Source organism: Chroicocephalus ridibundus, chromosome 1 (assembly GCF_963924245.1).
Source record: "Chroicocephalus ridibundus chromosome 1, bChrRid1.1, whole genome shotgun sequence".
NCBI lineage: Eukaryota > Metazoa > Chordata > Aves > Charadriiformes > Laridae > Chroicocephalus > Chroicocephalus ridibundus.
Genome location: NC_086284.1, coordinates 80,929,748 through 80,943,807, shown reverse-complemented (window position 1 = coordinate 80,943,807; position 14,060 = coordinate 80,929,748). Strand labels below are relative to the sequence as shown.

The window sequence follows — 14,060 nt, the reverse complement described above, 5'->3', positions numbered from 1 at the left end:
TGCCAAGTACAGGGGGATGATCACTTCCCTAGTCCTGCTGGCCACACTATTTCTCATACAGGCCAGGATGCTGTTGGCCTTCTTGGCCACCTGGGCACACTGCTGGCTCATATTCAGCTAGCAGTCGACCAACACCCCGAGGTCCTTTTCTGCCAGGCAGCTTTCCAGTCACTCTTCCCCAATCCTGTAGCGCTGCATGGGGTTGTTGTGACCCAAGTGCAGGACCCGGCACTTGGCCTTGTTGAACCTCATACCATTGGCCTCAGGCCATTGATCTGGCCTGTCCAGATCCCTCTATAGAGCTTTCCCTTCCTCAAGCAGATCAACTCCTGTAAAGGTCTGCAAGGTGTGGTCTGCAAACTTACTGAGGGTACGCTTGATCCCCTCATCCAGATTATTGTTAAAGTTATTAAAGAGAACTTGCCCCAGTACTGAGCCCTGAGAAACACCACTTGTGTCAACCATCAACTGGATTCACCACCACTCTTTGGCCTGGCCATCCAGCTAGTTTTTTACCCAGCAAAGAGTACCCACATCCAGGCCATGAACAGACAGTTTCTCCAGGAGAATGCTGTGGGAAATGGTGTCAAAGGCTTTACTAAAGTCTAGGTAGAAAATATCCACATCCTTTTCCTCATCCACTAAGTGGATCACCTTGTGATAGAAGGAGATCAGGTTAGTCAAGCAGAAAGTGTAGCGTGTAATATTACTATGTAATGTCTTCTAAAAAAAGGTACTGAAGAGATAAACCAGACTGTGTATGACAGCAACTAGTTAAACACTATGTTAGCTCTGGTTTCTAATTTCAAATTTATGGTGACTGTTCCACAGTCAAAATCAAGAGTAATAAAACCTTCAAACAGCAATTTCCCCTTTTTGTGTTCAGGCTTGCAGTGCTAGCCTAACTCTCTAAACTCCTTGTAAATTTATTATTGGTGCTCATTTGGCTGGATATCAAGACAAATTAGTGAGTTCAAATTGTGGAGATCTGTTGAGAGCTTTTGATTTTAGAGCAGAACCAATTATTGCTGAGCATACTGCTCCAGCTCTGACAAGAAGGTTAAGTGGCTTGATTCATATTCTCATTCGTGCAGTGCTCATATACAAAAAGGTAAGTAGCAGAGATTGTCTAGCAGAGACAGGGAGAAAGTACATGCATGTCTCCTAGTTCTGTGAACTACCCATCTGATGAAGCAAATTCCTAGTGCAGGCACACATGAGCACAAGCAGCGTAAAGATCATTCTTTTGCTTTTTGACTTAGGGCTTCACGGGTCTGTTTTCATTAAATCTGCCAGAGATGTACATACCAATAACATATCTCATTATACATGACTGTTAATATGAATAATTTTTTATGTATGAAAATTGCTAATTATGCCATTAATTGATCACTTCCATTTCTGGTCTTTTTTAAAATGATGCAAAAATATATATGTTAAATTGAGGACTGATATGGAGATGGAGAGAAGGAAGACAAAACAGATTTCATAGTATTATTAAATGGTAAAACTGTACTCAATTGATTGCATAGGTCTTTTAATTTTTTTTAAACTTATTAAGGGTGTCTCTCATATAATAATTATTTTTTTCTTATATGGTGATTATTTTCTGTCCCATAGTATATTACAACATTTTGCCAGCATAGCATAGGTGGTAACTGCAAACCACACAATTCATTTTGAAAATAAGAAGCCCCATCATTCCCCAATTAACCCTATCAATCAGATTTTTTATTAATTCAGGTAAGATCTATTTCAAATTGTTCTCCATTCTGTAAGTATGAATACAAAATTCTGCAAGGCTTGATAAAAAAGACTTCATTCAGAGTTCTCCAGGAAGGCATATTCCCCAGTGTATTTGTCTTCTTTTTCCTCCTCTTCATTTATCCTGTATCTTTTGTCTGGCATTCTAGAAAGCAAATATTTTTTAGAGCTTCTAAAACACCTCAGGCTGTGCCTACAGCTACAGATATGTAACCGTATGGTTCCTTAATTACTTAAATCACTATGTAAGGCCTAAGTGCTAACATGCAAGACACATTTCACTCTGGTGTTAGTCCAAGGGGACGCATCTGATAGTTTGTAACCTCATGACTTCAGCATTGTTTGTTTTGCTTGTGAAGCATTTCCTTCATAGCTCTCTTAAAATATAAGGGTAATTTCTCAAACAGATACCTACTGACTAAAAACTGCAGAGCCTGCTCACTTGAAAACCTCACCGTATTGTTACTGTTTACTGTATATGTCTATCTTTATTCTTTTTTGCAGTTTTGCAGGTGATACAAAACTGAGAGGCGTAGCTAATCCACTGATGGTCATGCTACCATTCAGAGGGACCGCAACAGGCTGGAGAAATGGGCCAAAAGGAACCTCATGAAGTTCAGCAAAGGGAAATACCAAGTCCTTTATCTGCAGAGGAATAACCTCTAGCACCAGCACAGGCTAGGGGCTGACTGGCAGAAAGCAGCTCTGCAGAGAAGGACCTGGGGGTCCTGGTGGACAAATACCCAAACATGAACTAGCAATTTGTCCCTGTGGCAAGGAAGGCCAAGACCATCCTGGGCTACATTAGCAAGAATTTTTCCAGCAAGTCAAGGGAGGTTATCGTTATCCTCTGCTCAGCACTGGTAAGACACATCTGGAGTGCTGGGTCCAAGTTCAGAGCTCCCCAGTATGAGAGAGACATGGACATACTGGATTGAGTTCAAAGGAGGGCTATGAAAATTGTTAAGTGGTTGTAGTATTTGACATATGAGAGAGGCTAAGAGAGAAGAAAAGGCTCATGTGTATCTGTCTATGGATACATGGACTTACATGAGTAAAGAGAACAGAACCAGGCTCTTTTCAGTGGTGCCCAGTGACAGGACAAGAGGTAAAGGGCACAAACTGAAACACCAGAAATCCCATTTTAACTTAAGAAAAGGCTTTTTTATGGTGAGGGTGATTAAACACTGGAGTGAGTTGGACAGAGAGGCTGTGGAGTCTCCATCACTGGAGATTTTCATAACTTGATTGGACACAGCCCTGAGCAACCTGCTCTATCTGACCCTGCTCTGCAAGGGCTAGAACTGGAGACCTTGGGAGGTGCCTTCCAGATGTGATTTTGTAATTCTGCAACACTAGTGTTTTAAAAAATCATACCTAAAGGCAATTTACTTCTTCCTCTCTTCAATTAAAAGTTTCAGGTTTGGTAAATGACTTTCCAAAAACTGCTGGATTTCTTTGATTTTTGTCCCCTGAAATATGAGGGGAAAACAAATTACACAGCCACTTCTTAGTGAAAGAATGAAAAGAACTTTCTTTCTGGTAAAGGGACAAAAATATTCACTGCATCTCATGAAAAATAATAAAACCAAGCATTCTTACCCCATTTCAACACGATTGAACATTTTTAAAAACATTTTGACATTCGTTTTCCTGATGCTGTGTGTCTACCACTTGCATGCTGGAAAACACTGCTTTCTGTTCTTTGTCAGAGAGAATCCTTTATTTCATATTTGACAATGCTGTCTGTTATCCAGTGCTGTATTAAATTCCTGGTGATTGAAGGGATCGCCATGCCAGGGATATGGAATGGACAAAATGAGGAAGGCCGATTCCTAAGCTGGAATTTTTTGCTTTTTATTGCAAAAAAAGGCAGCATCTTTCAGTATTGTTGTGTGATATCACCAGGAGAAAGTATATTACAATGAGGTAGACTTTAAACACTTTTTACGTCTCCACAGAATAAACAGATTTTGGACTATTAATCTTCTCAAGACCTGCACTAAAAGAATACAACTCAACTCTGTCCTTTTAACTAAAGTCTCTCTGTTTCCAAATCAGAATTCAATTCAATAAGTCTATTATGCATTATTTTCAAAACTCTCTCCTCCAATTCAGACTTTTCTGCTTCAAATCTTGTCTTCTTCTGGCTGTTGCGGAACTTGCCCATCCCAAACTCAATCCAGTTTCTCCTTTTTCGTTTTAAACCTAACTTCCCTTTTCTACTTTTTCTGTAATGAATACACTGGACTCTGTTGCTCGTTCTCCCATCTTCTCCATATCTTCTCCTCATGTGATCCTGCTCACTCCATGGTATTTAGCTCTCATTCATGATTTCTGATGGCTCAAAAAACCACCTTTTTTCCCTTTCTATTCTACTATCCAGCCATGACAGTAAAGTACTGTGAGTACGATGACCCTTCCAAAGCTGTATCTCTCACCAGTTCAAGAGTATATTTGCTAGTCTTAAAACTCCACAGAGTTGAGAAAGTACTCCGGTTGACATGCAGTATTTGACAAGTAAAGCCCATATATTTACTGCCTATTTACTGCCTAATTTAAAATGAAAGTCATGAAAAGCTTACTATTATGGAATCAAGTTTTGACCTTCTTGGCCATAGAGTACATTACAGTTTTGGAGCAAAACCAAGGAGATATAGTTTCTGACAAAATTTTTAAAAATAATCAGAGAATGTTCACCTTTATATATGCCATTGTATCCTCCATGGACTTCTCCAGAACTGGAGATTTCTTCAACATGAGCCCCTTGGTCAGACGTAAAGTATACAAGAGTATTATCACTCAGATTATATTTCTCCAGCACATCCAGAACCTGCCCTGTAAAAAAAAAACAAAAACAAAACAAAAAAAAGACAGTCTTAATGTCTTCAAGTAGCTTTTTCATTAGCACATACAAATATTTTTGTTCTTATGCCTTTTCAAGATCACTTTCCATAAAAACATTATTATACATAGCAATTGGCACCATTCAACATACAGTAGGGGACAATTACACAAGGCTTGTTGCAATCAGGACCATGGTTCAATTGCTGCAGGGTTTCTTGAAGTATAAAATGTGAAGATTTGTGCACATCAGAGAAAAAGGCTGATCCACAAGAGTCAGTGACCTTTGAAAGCAGTTGCTCTCAATCAAGGAGGCCCCTCAGCAGGAAGATTCAAACCACAGAGGATGTTTGAAAGAGTCTCAGCATGCAGAATAGAGCTAACAGTCTGGGGCTAAAGCTTTGCTGCCTAGCAACCTATAGAGGCAGCATGGCAAAAATCTCAGTGTGAGTGTTAGAATAAGACATTCTAAGAAAAAAAAAGTTAATGTATGGAGTACCTCTGGAGGCTGTCGGTGGAGAAGAGAAGAGCAACTGATGCCATCTACCTGGACTTCTGCAAGGCATTTGACACTGTCCTGCATGGCATCCTTGTCTCTAAATCGGAGAGACATGGATTTGATGGATGGATAAGTGGATAAGGAGCTGGCTGAATGGTCGCACTCAAAGATCTGCGGTCAATGTCCAAGTGGCAACCACTGACGAGTGGTGTTCATCAGGGGTCGGTATTGGGACAGGTACTGTTTAACATCCTTGTTGGTGACATGGACAGTGGGATTGAGTGCATCCTCAGCAAGTTTGACAATGACATCAAGCTGTGTGGCATGGTTGACAATGCTGGAGGGAAGGGACATCATCCGGAGGGACCTGGACGGGCTTGAGAGGTGGTCCTGTGCGAACATCATGAAGTTCAACAAGGTCAAGTGCAAGATCCTGCACATGGGTCAGTGCAATTCCAAGCACAAATACAGACCGGGCAGAGAATGGATTAAGAGCAGCCCTGCTGAGAAGGACTTGGAGGTGTTGGTCAATGAGAAGCTCAACATGAGCTCACAGCCCAGAAAGCTAACTGTATCCTGGGCTGCATCAAAAGAAGTGTGGCCAGCAGGTCGAGGGAGGTGATGCTCCCCCTCTACTCCGTTCTCATGAGACCTCACCTGGATGTCTGCATCCAGCTCTGGGGCCCCAAACATAAGGAGGAAATGGACCTGTTGTAGCAAGTCCAGAGGAGGGCCACAAAGAGGGCTGGAGCACCTGTCCTATGAGGACAGGCTGAGAGAGCTGTGTTGTTCAGCCTGGAGAAGAGAAGGCTCTGGGGAGACCTTACAGCAGTCGTCCAGTACTTATAGGGGGCCTACAGAAAAGGTGGAGAGGGACTCTTTATCAGGGAGCCTAGCAACAGGACAAGGGGTAACAGTTTTAAACTGAAAGAGGGCAGATTTTGATTAGATATCAGGAAGAAATTTTTCACTGTGAGGGTGGTGAGACACTGGAACAGGTTGCCCAGAGAAGCTGTGGATGCCCCATCCCTGGAAGTGTCTAAGGCCAGGCTGGATGGGGCTTTGAGTAACCTGGTCTAATGGAAGGTGTCCCTGCCTGTCGCAGGGGGGTTGGAACTAGATGATCCTTAAGGTCCTTTTCACCCCAAACCCACAGCAGTCCCCTGGCAGTGCTCAACACCTTCTTTTTCTTACTTGTCCAGTCTCAGATCTTCAAAAATGCCTTTTCCATGTAGACAATGCAATCATATTTGTAAAGATATTTGTTGCAGTCAGCTAAAGCTTTGCCCCTGTTTATCTCTCTCCCATGTGTTATTGTTGTATAGAGACAAATGTGCTTGCATTACAGCTGTACACACCTGATGCTATCCGCATTGCTGTGGGTACTCATGTGGAAAAATGAGCACGGTTGGGTTCTCTTCTGATCAGGAAGCTCTATATGAAGCAACTGATAAGTTCAAAGTGCATTGTACTACTGCTCTAGAGTATTATTGCCTCCTAGCCTCCCACCACAGCTAGCTCTTTACAGCTAATCTCAGTGCCCACCCACAGTCACTGTTTCAGCTACTAGTAAGTGACATTTAGTATGCAAAAATGAACACAAGTAAAGCAGAAATATAATGCATTGCTTTTTTCTTTTTTTTTTTCCTGGAGAAGCAATTATTTCAAATATTTAATTCAAAACATTGCAGAATTTTGCCTAGCAGCAAAGAAGTTAGAAGTATCCTATAGCTACAGTTCATTCCCTATACTTAGGATAACATCCGAGAAAGTGAATGAGTCCATGTTCTTTAAAGACAGACTAGAGAGCTGGAAAATTTTGCAAGTTTCACTTAACCTCAGCATGCAACTATTATCAGTTACAAGCCTGTAAGTCTTCAGGGTCTGGGAGGTGTCTCTGCCCATGGCAGGGGGTTGGAAACAGATGATAATTTTAAGGTCCCTTTAGGGTCTAACCATTCTATGTTTCTATGATGCTATGACTCTCAAATTTGCTAATTAGTCCCTAACTTGTCATCATATAAGTACAGACATTGACTAAACTCAAAATGTGCAAGATAATACGAACACACACGTGAAAATATTTAAAAGAAGAATCCACATGGATATGCTCTGAAACTCCAAGGCACCATGGGCTCATGTTTCATTTTCACAAAGGGCTCCTCACGTTACCTTGGCACTGTGAAAAGTCTTGCAGTGCATATAAATTGCATTCATACCTATTTAGACTGAGTTTTTAAAGAGGGTTTCTGTATGAATGGAAGTGAAGCCACTCTTTGTAACTTGCTCCAGTGAATTTTATACTGATTAGGAATCTAAAATAATTGGTCCTGGAAACTGACCAAAGATTAAGAATATACTTCTTCACATCAGCCTGGCAATGAGCTTTAACCTTGTCCTTTAGGGATCTCAGAGCATATAAAGATAATTCTGTCTTCCCAACCATTTTATCTTTATTCTTTTTACTTAAACATCCATGAATGCTCCAATTTGAATGTTAATTTTGATTTGCTTACCTGTCCAGTAAGAATTAATTCAACAGCTGATGCCCAATTATTGTGTCAGAGAGGATGAGATAAGAATTTTGAAATACAGAGCCCTCTTTAACAATTTTCAGAACATCATTTCTGTTGATACGCTCTTCTGCTGGATAAGGAGTAGTTGCCCTACCTTATTGCTACTATTTCTACTTGTCTTTTAAGGTTATAGCATTCTAAAACTGCCTTGTTAAAAAGTTGACTGTCTTCATTTCTCATCAGCTCAAATGACTGTGTCATGAATAAAGGAACATCAGCAGTTAAATAAGAGATACCTGTTGGTCTTGTTTGTAAACTAGGAGCAAAGAAGAAATGTAAGAGTAGGAGAATTTGTTTATGCAAATTTTGAAACCTTGTGGGAGTTGAAATTTCCCAACAGAGCTGAGGAAAATCTGTTACAAAGGCTGACATTTTAAAGTTGGTGGGTTGAGGGAAAATCATGTAGATCCATCTGACATGCCATTCGCTTGCTGCAGGAGGTGGATTTAGTGCCAGGAAAGAAAGAGGCAACTTCCCATTGGCTTCTGAGACTGTTTTGAGAATGTGCTGGCTAAGTAATTATAATATCCCTTGGAAAGGTGGCAATGATGACAAAGAAGTGGAGCATATAGATAAGTTAGGACATTATGTGTGGATATTCTGTCACATGACCTCCAGAATTCCCTTCCAACCTGTATCAATCCATGATTTTATGATTCTATGATAATAATAACAAATGAGATCGCACAAAGAAGTATATGCGCAATGACATGCACAAATGCGTTTTTTTACCTACACAGTTTTCCTTAATGAAATGTTCAAATTCACCCTGTATATAAAAGAAAATGAAAATAAAACAAGAATTCCACCCAGTCTACCCCATTAAATGATCTCTGGTGATCAGAGACATCTGCTGTCATTCAATAATGGCCATTTTGATTTCCTAATTAATCTGGGAAAAAATGAGATGCAATGAAAAATGGCTTGCTACCACAATTAATTAAATAAAGCAGTCATCATCATGATGACCTTTTTTTTTTTTTCAAAATGAGGTTGAGAAGCTTGACTTAGCCTGAAAAAATATAATTCTGACACTCAGATGTTACCCATTTCAGGAAAAATATCCCAATAAAATGAAGTCTCATCCAAAGCTTGTTGACCTCAACAGTACAACTTCCATTTCCTTCATTTGGATTTTTAAACACAAAGAAGATTGGCTACATTAGGGTTAATTAACAAATGCCAAAATGACGATTTATTTTAGCAACACGATTTTTCAGTACGGATGGACTAAGAGTGGTAATTCAAATGACACTATTGTCAGAGAATGGCAATCACAATGCACTCGCAGAAATGAAGCAAAACTTCCATTTCTGTTTTCATCTTGAACGCTGACACCTTCTAGAATGGAAACTATAAATAAGCAATAAAGTGTGTGCTACCAGGAGATAAGCCTCATTAAAGTGCATTTGAATGATGTGGCTACTGTTAACAGAAGCAATACATTCACTTATTAGCATTTCTAAATGGTAACCAATACAGAAGAAAAATGTAAAGAATGTATTGTGGATCTCTACGAACAGATATCTTTCACGTGCAGTAACACCAATTTTGGAAGCACACACTACAAAGCAGGAAAAATACATCCTTTACTGTTTTCTTATAACAATTTAATTTCTTTTTTACTCTAACTCCTCCACTCTTATTATTTCTGTAGATTTCACAGAGACTTTAGAATGTAGATGTCACAGAGACTTCAGACTGATGTATAAACATTCCCAGGCGATGACAGTTAATGAACAAGGAGGAGTTTCATCTAGCCTACCTCCTCCAATAGGACTGGAAGGGTATCATACGTCATGTGGTCTTGAATTACAAGAATGGGGCTTCAGCTGGTTTAGTATTCCCTTTGAGTCACCTTGTTGGTTGCAGAAAGCAATACAAATGTTAAAAGACTTTTTGGATGTAAAGAGTTGATACAGAATGTGAAACTGTAGGATAAATAAGCCTGGGAAATCTGTAGCTCTGTTCAAGCAACAATAACTTTCTATCCCTAGTGTAGGAAATTATCAATAAAAATGGAAGGATTCTTGACTTAAAAGGCTCACTTGAAAGCCATGTTCTAAAAAATTAACAGCTGCACTGATCTCTGTGGATGCTACTGTTTTTATGTTTTTTCTGATTTGAACAGAACAGATTTGGAAAGACAACATTTCTGAACAACAAAATCAATCTAGCACTGAAGGAGCTGCATAATTTCTGAAGCTATTTAGCAACTAGAAGTTCAGATCAATTTTTTCCTACTATTGCCATTCTAGGAATGTATACCCCACTATAGGTGGCTAACATTGTAGCAAGCAAAGCCACTAGATCATTGGACATTTTTCTTTCATTTGTATTTTTTAAGATACAAAACAGATTAAGGACAGCATTAAAACGTTACTTGTTTTAATTAGTACGTCAGTGTTCCAAAATTTAAGCAAAGCTTTTCCAAAATATACTGAGGACTGCCCTCTACATGCTGCTGTCCACTCTTGCTTCAAGCTCTGCTGAATTAAAAAGAGTTGTTTCATTCTAAAAGTCAAAATGCCGATTTCAATGCAGTGATAGCCATGTGAAAATGATAGTGCAATTGACTGTATTCTTTAGAAGGAAACTGAGAGTGCCATGCCACTATTCAACTTCCCTCACACAGCATGAACGGTAGCTGAACCAGCCTCTCCAACGCTGAACGTAATTTCTGGAGTTTTGAACCGTGTAAAACTCCTACTGTACTCACCTACATTAAGATAAAGGGTTTATAAAAAATGACTGTTCATTTGAAAACAAGGTAAAAATATTGAAAAGCAATAATGTGTTTACAAATGTGTTAGTGATTTGGAAAATTGTTCAAATGTTTTTAGTCAAGCAAGCATATGAACAAATGCATTTGATTCATAAATTACTGTCGTTTAAAGTCAATAGGACAGAAATGTTATTTGTATTAATTCAAAATAATTTTGAGTCTTTCTTAAATTATGAATAAAAGGCTCTAGAATACAAAATATCTCTGTGTAATCTAGGCATTAGGACAAAATAGTCCCTCTACTCCTCAGGAAAGCTTTAAAGCAGTTTGACAGATTTGAAGAAACAACAGGATTCAGAAGGAGGGCTAAGCATCTGTCTCAGGCCAAGACAAGACAAGATAAACAGAATTCCTGCAAATATAACATTCTTGACCCAGCAGACTTTCATGTGCCTCTGTTGTATCCAGAAGATTACAGTGAGCTTGAGACAAGTATTGGACAAAGTGATGTGGGAAGATCAGCCATCGCGTCTCTGCCTAGAAGATACAGTTTGGTTTTTCAGTTTTTTTCATATTTGCTATTTCAGAATTCCCTACTGATACTGATAGAATACAATAGTCTATTTCAGTTGGAAGGGATATGCAATGATCATCTAGTCCAACCGCCTGACCACTTCAGGACTGACCAAAAGTTAAAGCATGTTGTTAAGGGCACTGTCCAAATGTCTCCTAAACACTGACAGGCTTGGGGCATTGGCCACCTCTCTAGGAAGCCTGTTCCAGTGTTTGACCACCCTCTCGGAAAAGACATGTTTCCTAAAGCATATTCAGAATAGCATCATTAACCTGAATCACAACTAACTTGTAGCCAGCTGAAGGGGTTCGTCTCTGTGAGTGGCGAGCGAGGAGTGCAAGTGCTTTGAATACATGTATAAAATCCTATAAATTAACCCTACGTGCATAAGTATCTGGAAGTTTATATTTCTCCCAGAAAAGATATTTATGCCACTCAACTCTATAGCCACTACATAGTAAACCTCTTGGGGCCCTCTTCCTGCTACAGGAGTTAAATTAAGGTAAATCCAGAGTTCATCACCTCTTCAGAGCTCAAAGGCTAAGATTTCATCTTGCAACTTCTGTACACCATCATTCACAAGATAACAATCATTTTAATCTCTATGTTGATTTTGTGTGATGAAAAAAGATGCTTCACTCTTTAATGCACTGATCTGATTACAAAATCCACTGACTAAAACCTTTGTATAAAGACAAGCTTAGTAACTAAGACCGAGACACCCCTATCTTAATTTTAGCTTTTGTACGTTTCAGGTTATAAATATGCAAATGTTTCTGTGGTATGCTCAGAGCCATCCAGTTTCCCCTTGATAAATATGTAAATCAGTTTGTCTCTGCAGTGGGGAAGTAATTATCACTTTCAGACCTAGTCATTGAGCACAACACTTGAGGTAAAGATGGAAAATAATAAAACCATTGACAGCAACAGAAGAAGTGGCTGCACATATGGTGAACAGTACATAAACTCTGCATGCAACTTGTTTAACATGCAGAGCTAGAACACAACCACTGGAAAGTGGAAATTCTGGGATGAAGCAATAGGTTGATGTTACGGCGTATTACCTAGCCAGTCAACAGAACACATCCAACTAAGAAGATGAGTGAGTCTGCATAAAGGAAGCACCAGCATATGAACATCAAAGGTGAGAGTGAATACTAGTTAATGTAATTGTTTGAATAGAACAGAAAATAAATTCATAACTAATGACAAAATATTTACTAATTCCTGCAGAAAGTGGAGTGTAAATTCAGAGGTATATTTTGAAGCAGTTCTACTGTGATACCATTATTTTTAAAGTTATGCTACGGAAACAGACACAATGAAGTCTTCTCCAAAGCACAAAGCCAGAGTCTCAAATGTGCTAAGTTCCTACTACGATAGCTTAGTGGGATCTTCTATGTCAACATCTCGTAGCATCTCGTTCTGAAAAAGCGCATCTATATTAGTGTTTTAATTCAGATCAGGAGTGCACATCTACAGTAAATCCAATCATGGACAGTTAATATATTTCTAGTTGCATAGCAAAGCCTTCTTAGATTTTGTGACCTCAATTCCTTTCAAATTAAACTAAAACCAAGGATGGACTCCAGGAAGGCACCTAAGGCACTCGCACAACTGCTGGGCATTCAGTCTATGGGACTACAGTAGAGCTGGATTTCTTAGCTCTGCTGGACAGTTTTTCTCCATCTTGGAAGACAGTTCAGACCTGCTGCTACTGGCAGTTCAAAACGTGGTAGGACTGATGAATCCTACACTGAAGCTCTGGTGCTAGCACAATCAAGCTCCACCTGTGCATACTGTAGACACATAGAGGGCAGGATTTACATACAGCGTACACATCTACATCTGACACAGGTACTATAAACATTTTTTAAAGTCAGTGAAGCAAAAGAAGCAGTTTCTTACACAGCTCACCTATCTTGAATGAATTTGGTCCCCAAAATTCTGAATTCTTTTCACAATGAGGTAAAGTGAGGCAAATGCCCCAGATTTAACCATCTAAAATTACCATTCAAATCAGTAGTTGTTAGGTCCAGATAGTCTGTAGAACATCAAACATTTTTCTGTTGGATTCCCCTAGACTCAAGGTGAGACAAGTGAAATCAGTGTAAGGGCTCAGAGAGGGCAGTCTTTTTTAAAAAAAATAACAAAGCAACTTTGGTGTGGGATCATTTAAGCTATCAGCATGAATTTGCCTTCTGTTTTGATTGCCATGTAATTGTAAACTTGTAATTGACTTGTGACTGTTTATACAATCTTATAAGTATAATGTGTCTTTCAGACCCTCAGGATAAATTTTCAGCATAGCGCACAGCAGATTAGGTATGCACTGCTTAGCAGCTATGAATAAATCAACCAAATTTTGACTTAGAATTATGCATAAATTTTTCCTAGAAATGAGTACCAGATCTCTTATTTCTCTTACTCATATAGGGTTCAAATTATTTTGTAAATGTGAAAGTTGGAATGATATTTTAGATATATCCAAATACACATGGATAATAAAGCAGAGTTAAGATGTGGTTATGAAAGTTGTGAAGACCTGTCATCAATATAGACAATGCAGTATGGAAAAGTTTTCATATTTACATCAGTACGACACACTAATGATGGATCATTAAAGGTCAAAAGTATTAACTACTCCGTGGCTATCTCCTTACTAGTATTTAAATTAGCTAATAAATGCACTGCTTGAATTCCACTTTTAGACCTTACATCTGTTCAACATAAGGCTATGTATTTCTAATGTAAATCTTAATTTTTAGCCTGCTTAAAATGCTAAAATATGAGAGATGGTCATGCAATTTTAGGAGGGTCCATTGCATTTGCATTTTGCATGACAGCTGTGACGATAACTTTTTGTGTAAATTTGCATCTTCATTCTGCACACATCTGAGAATAAGATACTATTTCACACATACAACTAAGATGCACAATGCAAAAGACACTGTCTAGTTCCCCACTTCGAAGTCTCCCATGTTTTCTTTCAAATTTTGGAAGGGATTTCTCTAGGTAGGACCTACGCAACCTGTAATGACAACCAAAGGATGCTATTCATTTTGAATTAAACTGTCA

At 39.0% G+C, this 14,060-nt stretch overlaps 1 protein-coding gene across 7 annotated transcripts in view; it reads right to left on the bottom strand.

The window, feature by feature from the left end:
• STS (steroid sulfatase) overlaps window positions 1-14,060 on the bottom strand; it is a 118,448-nt gene that overhangs the window by 42,528 nt on the left and 61,860 nt on the right. For all 7 annotated transcript variants that reach the window (XM_063341164.1, XM_063341192.1, XM_063341220.1 and 4 more), the window contains one exon: window positions 4,465-4,602. In XM_063341164.1, the coding sequence (XP_063197234.1) occupies window positions 4,465-4,602 (138 nt within the window). The remainder of the gene's footprint in view (window positions 1-4,464; window positions 4,603-14,060) is intronic.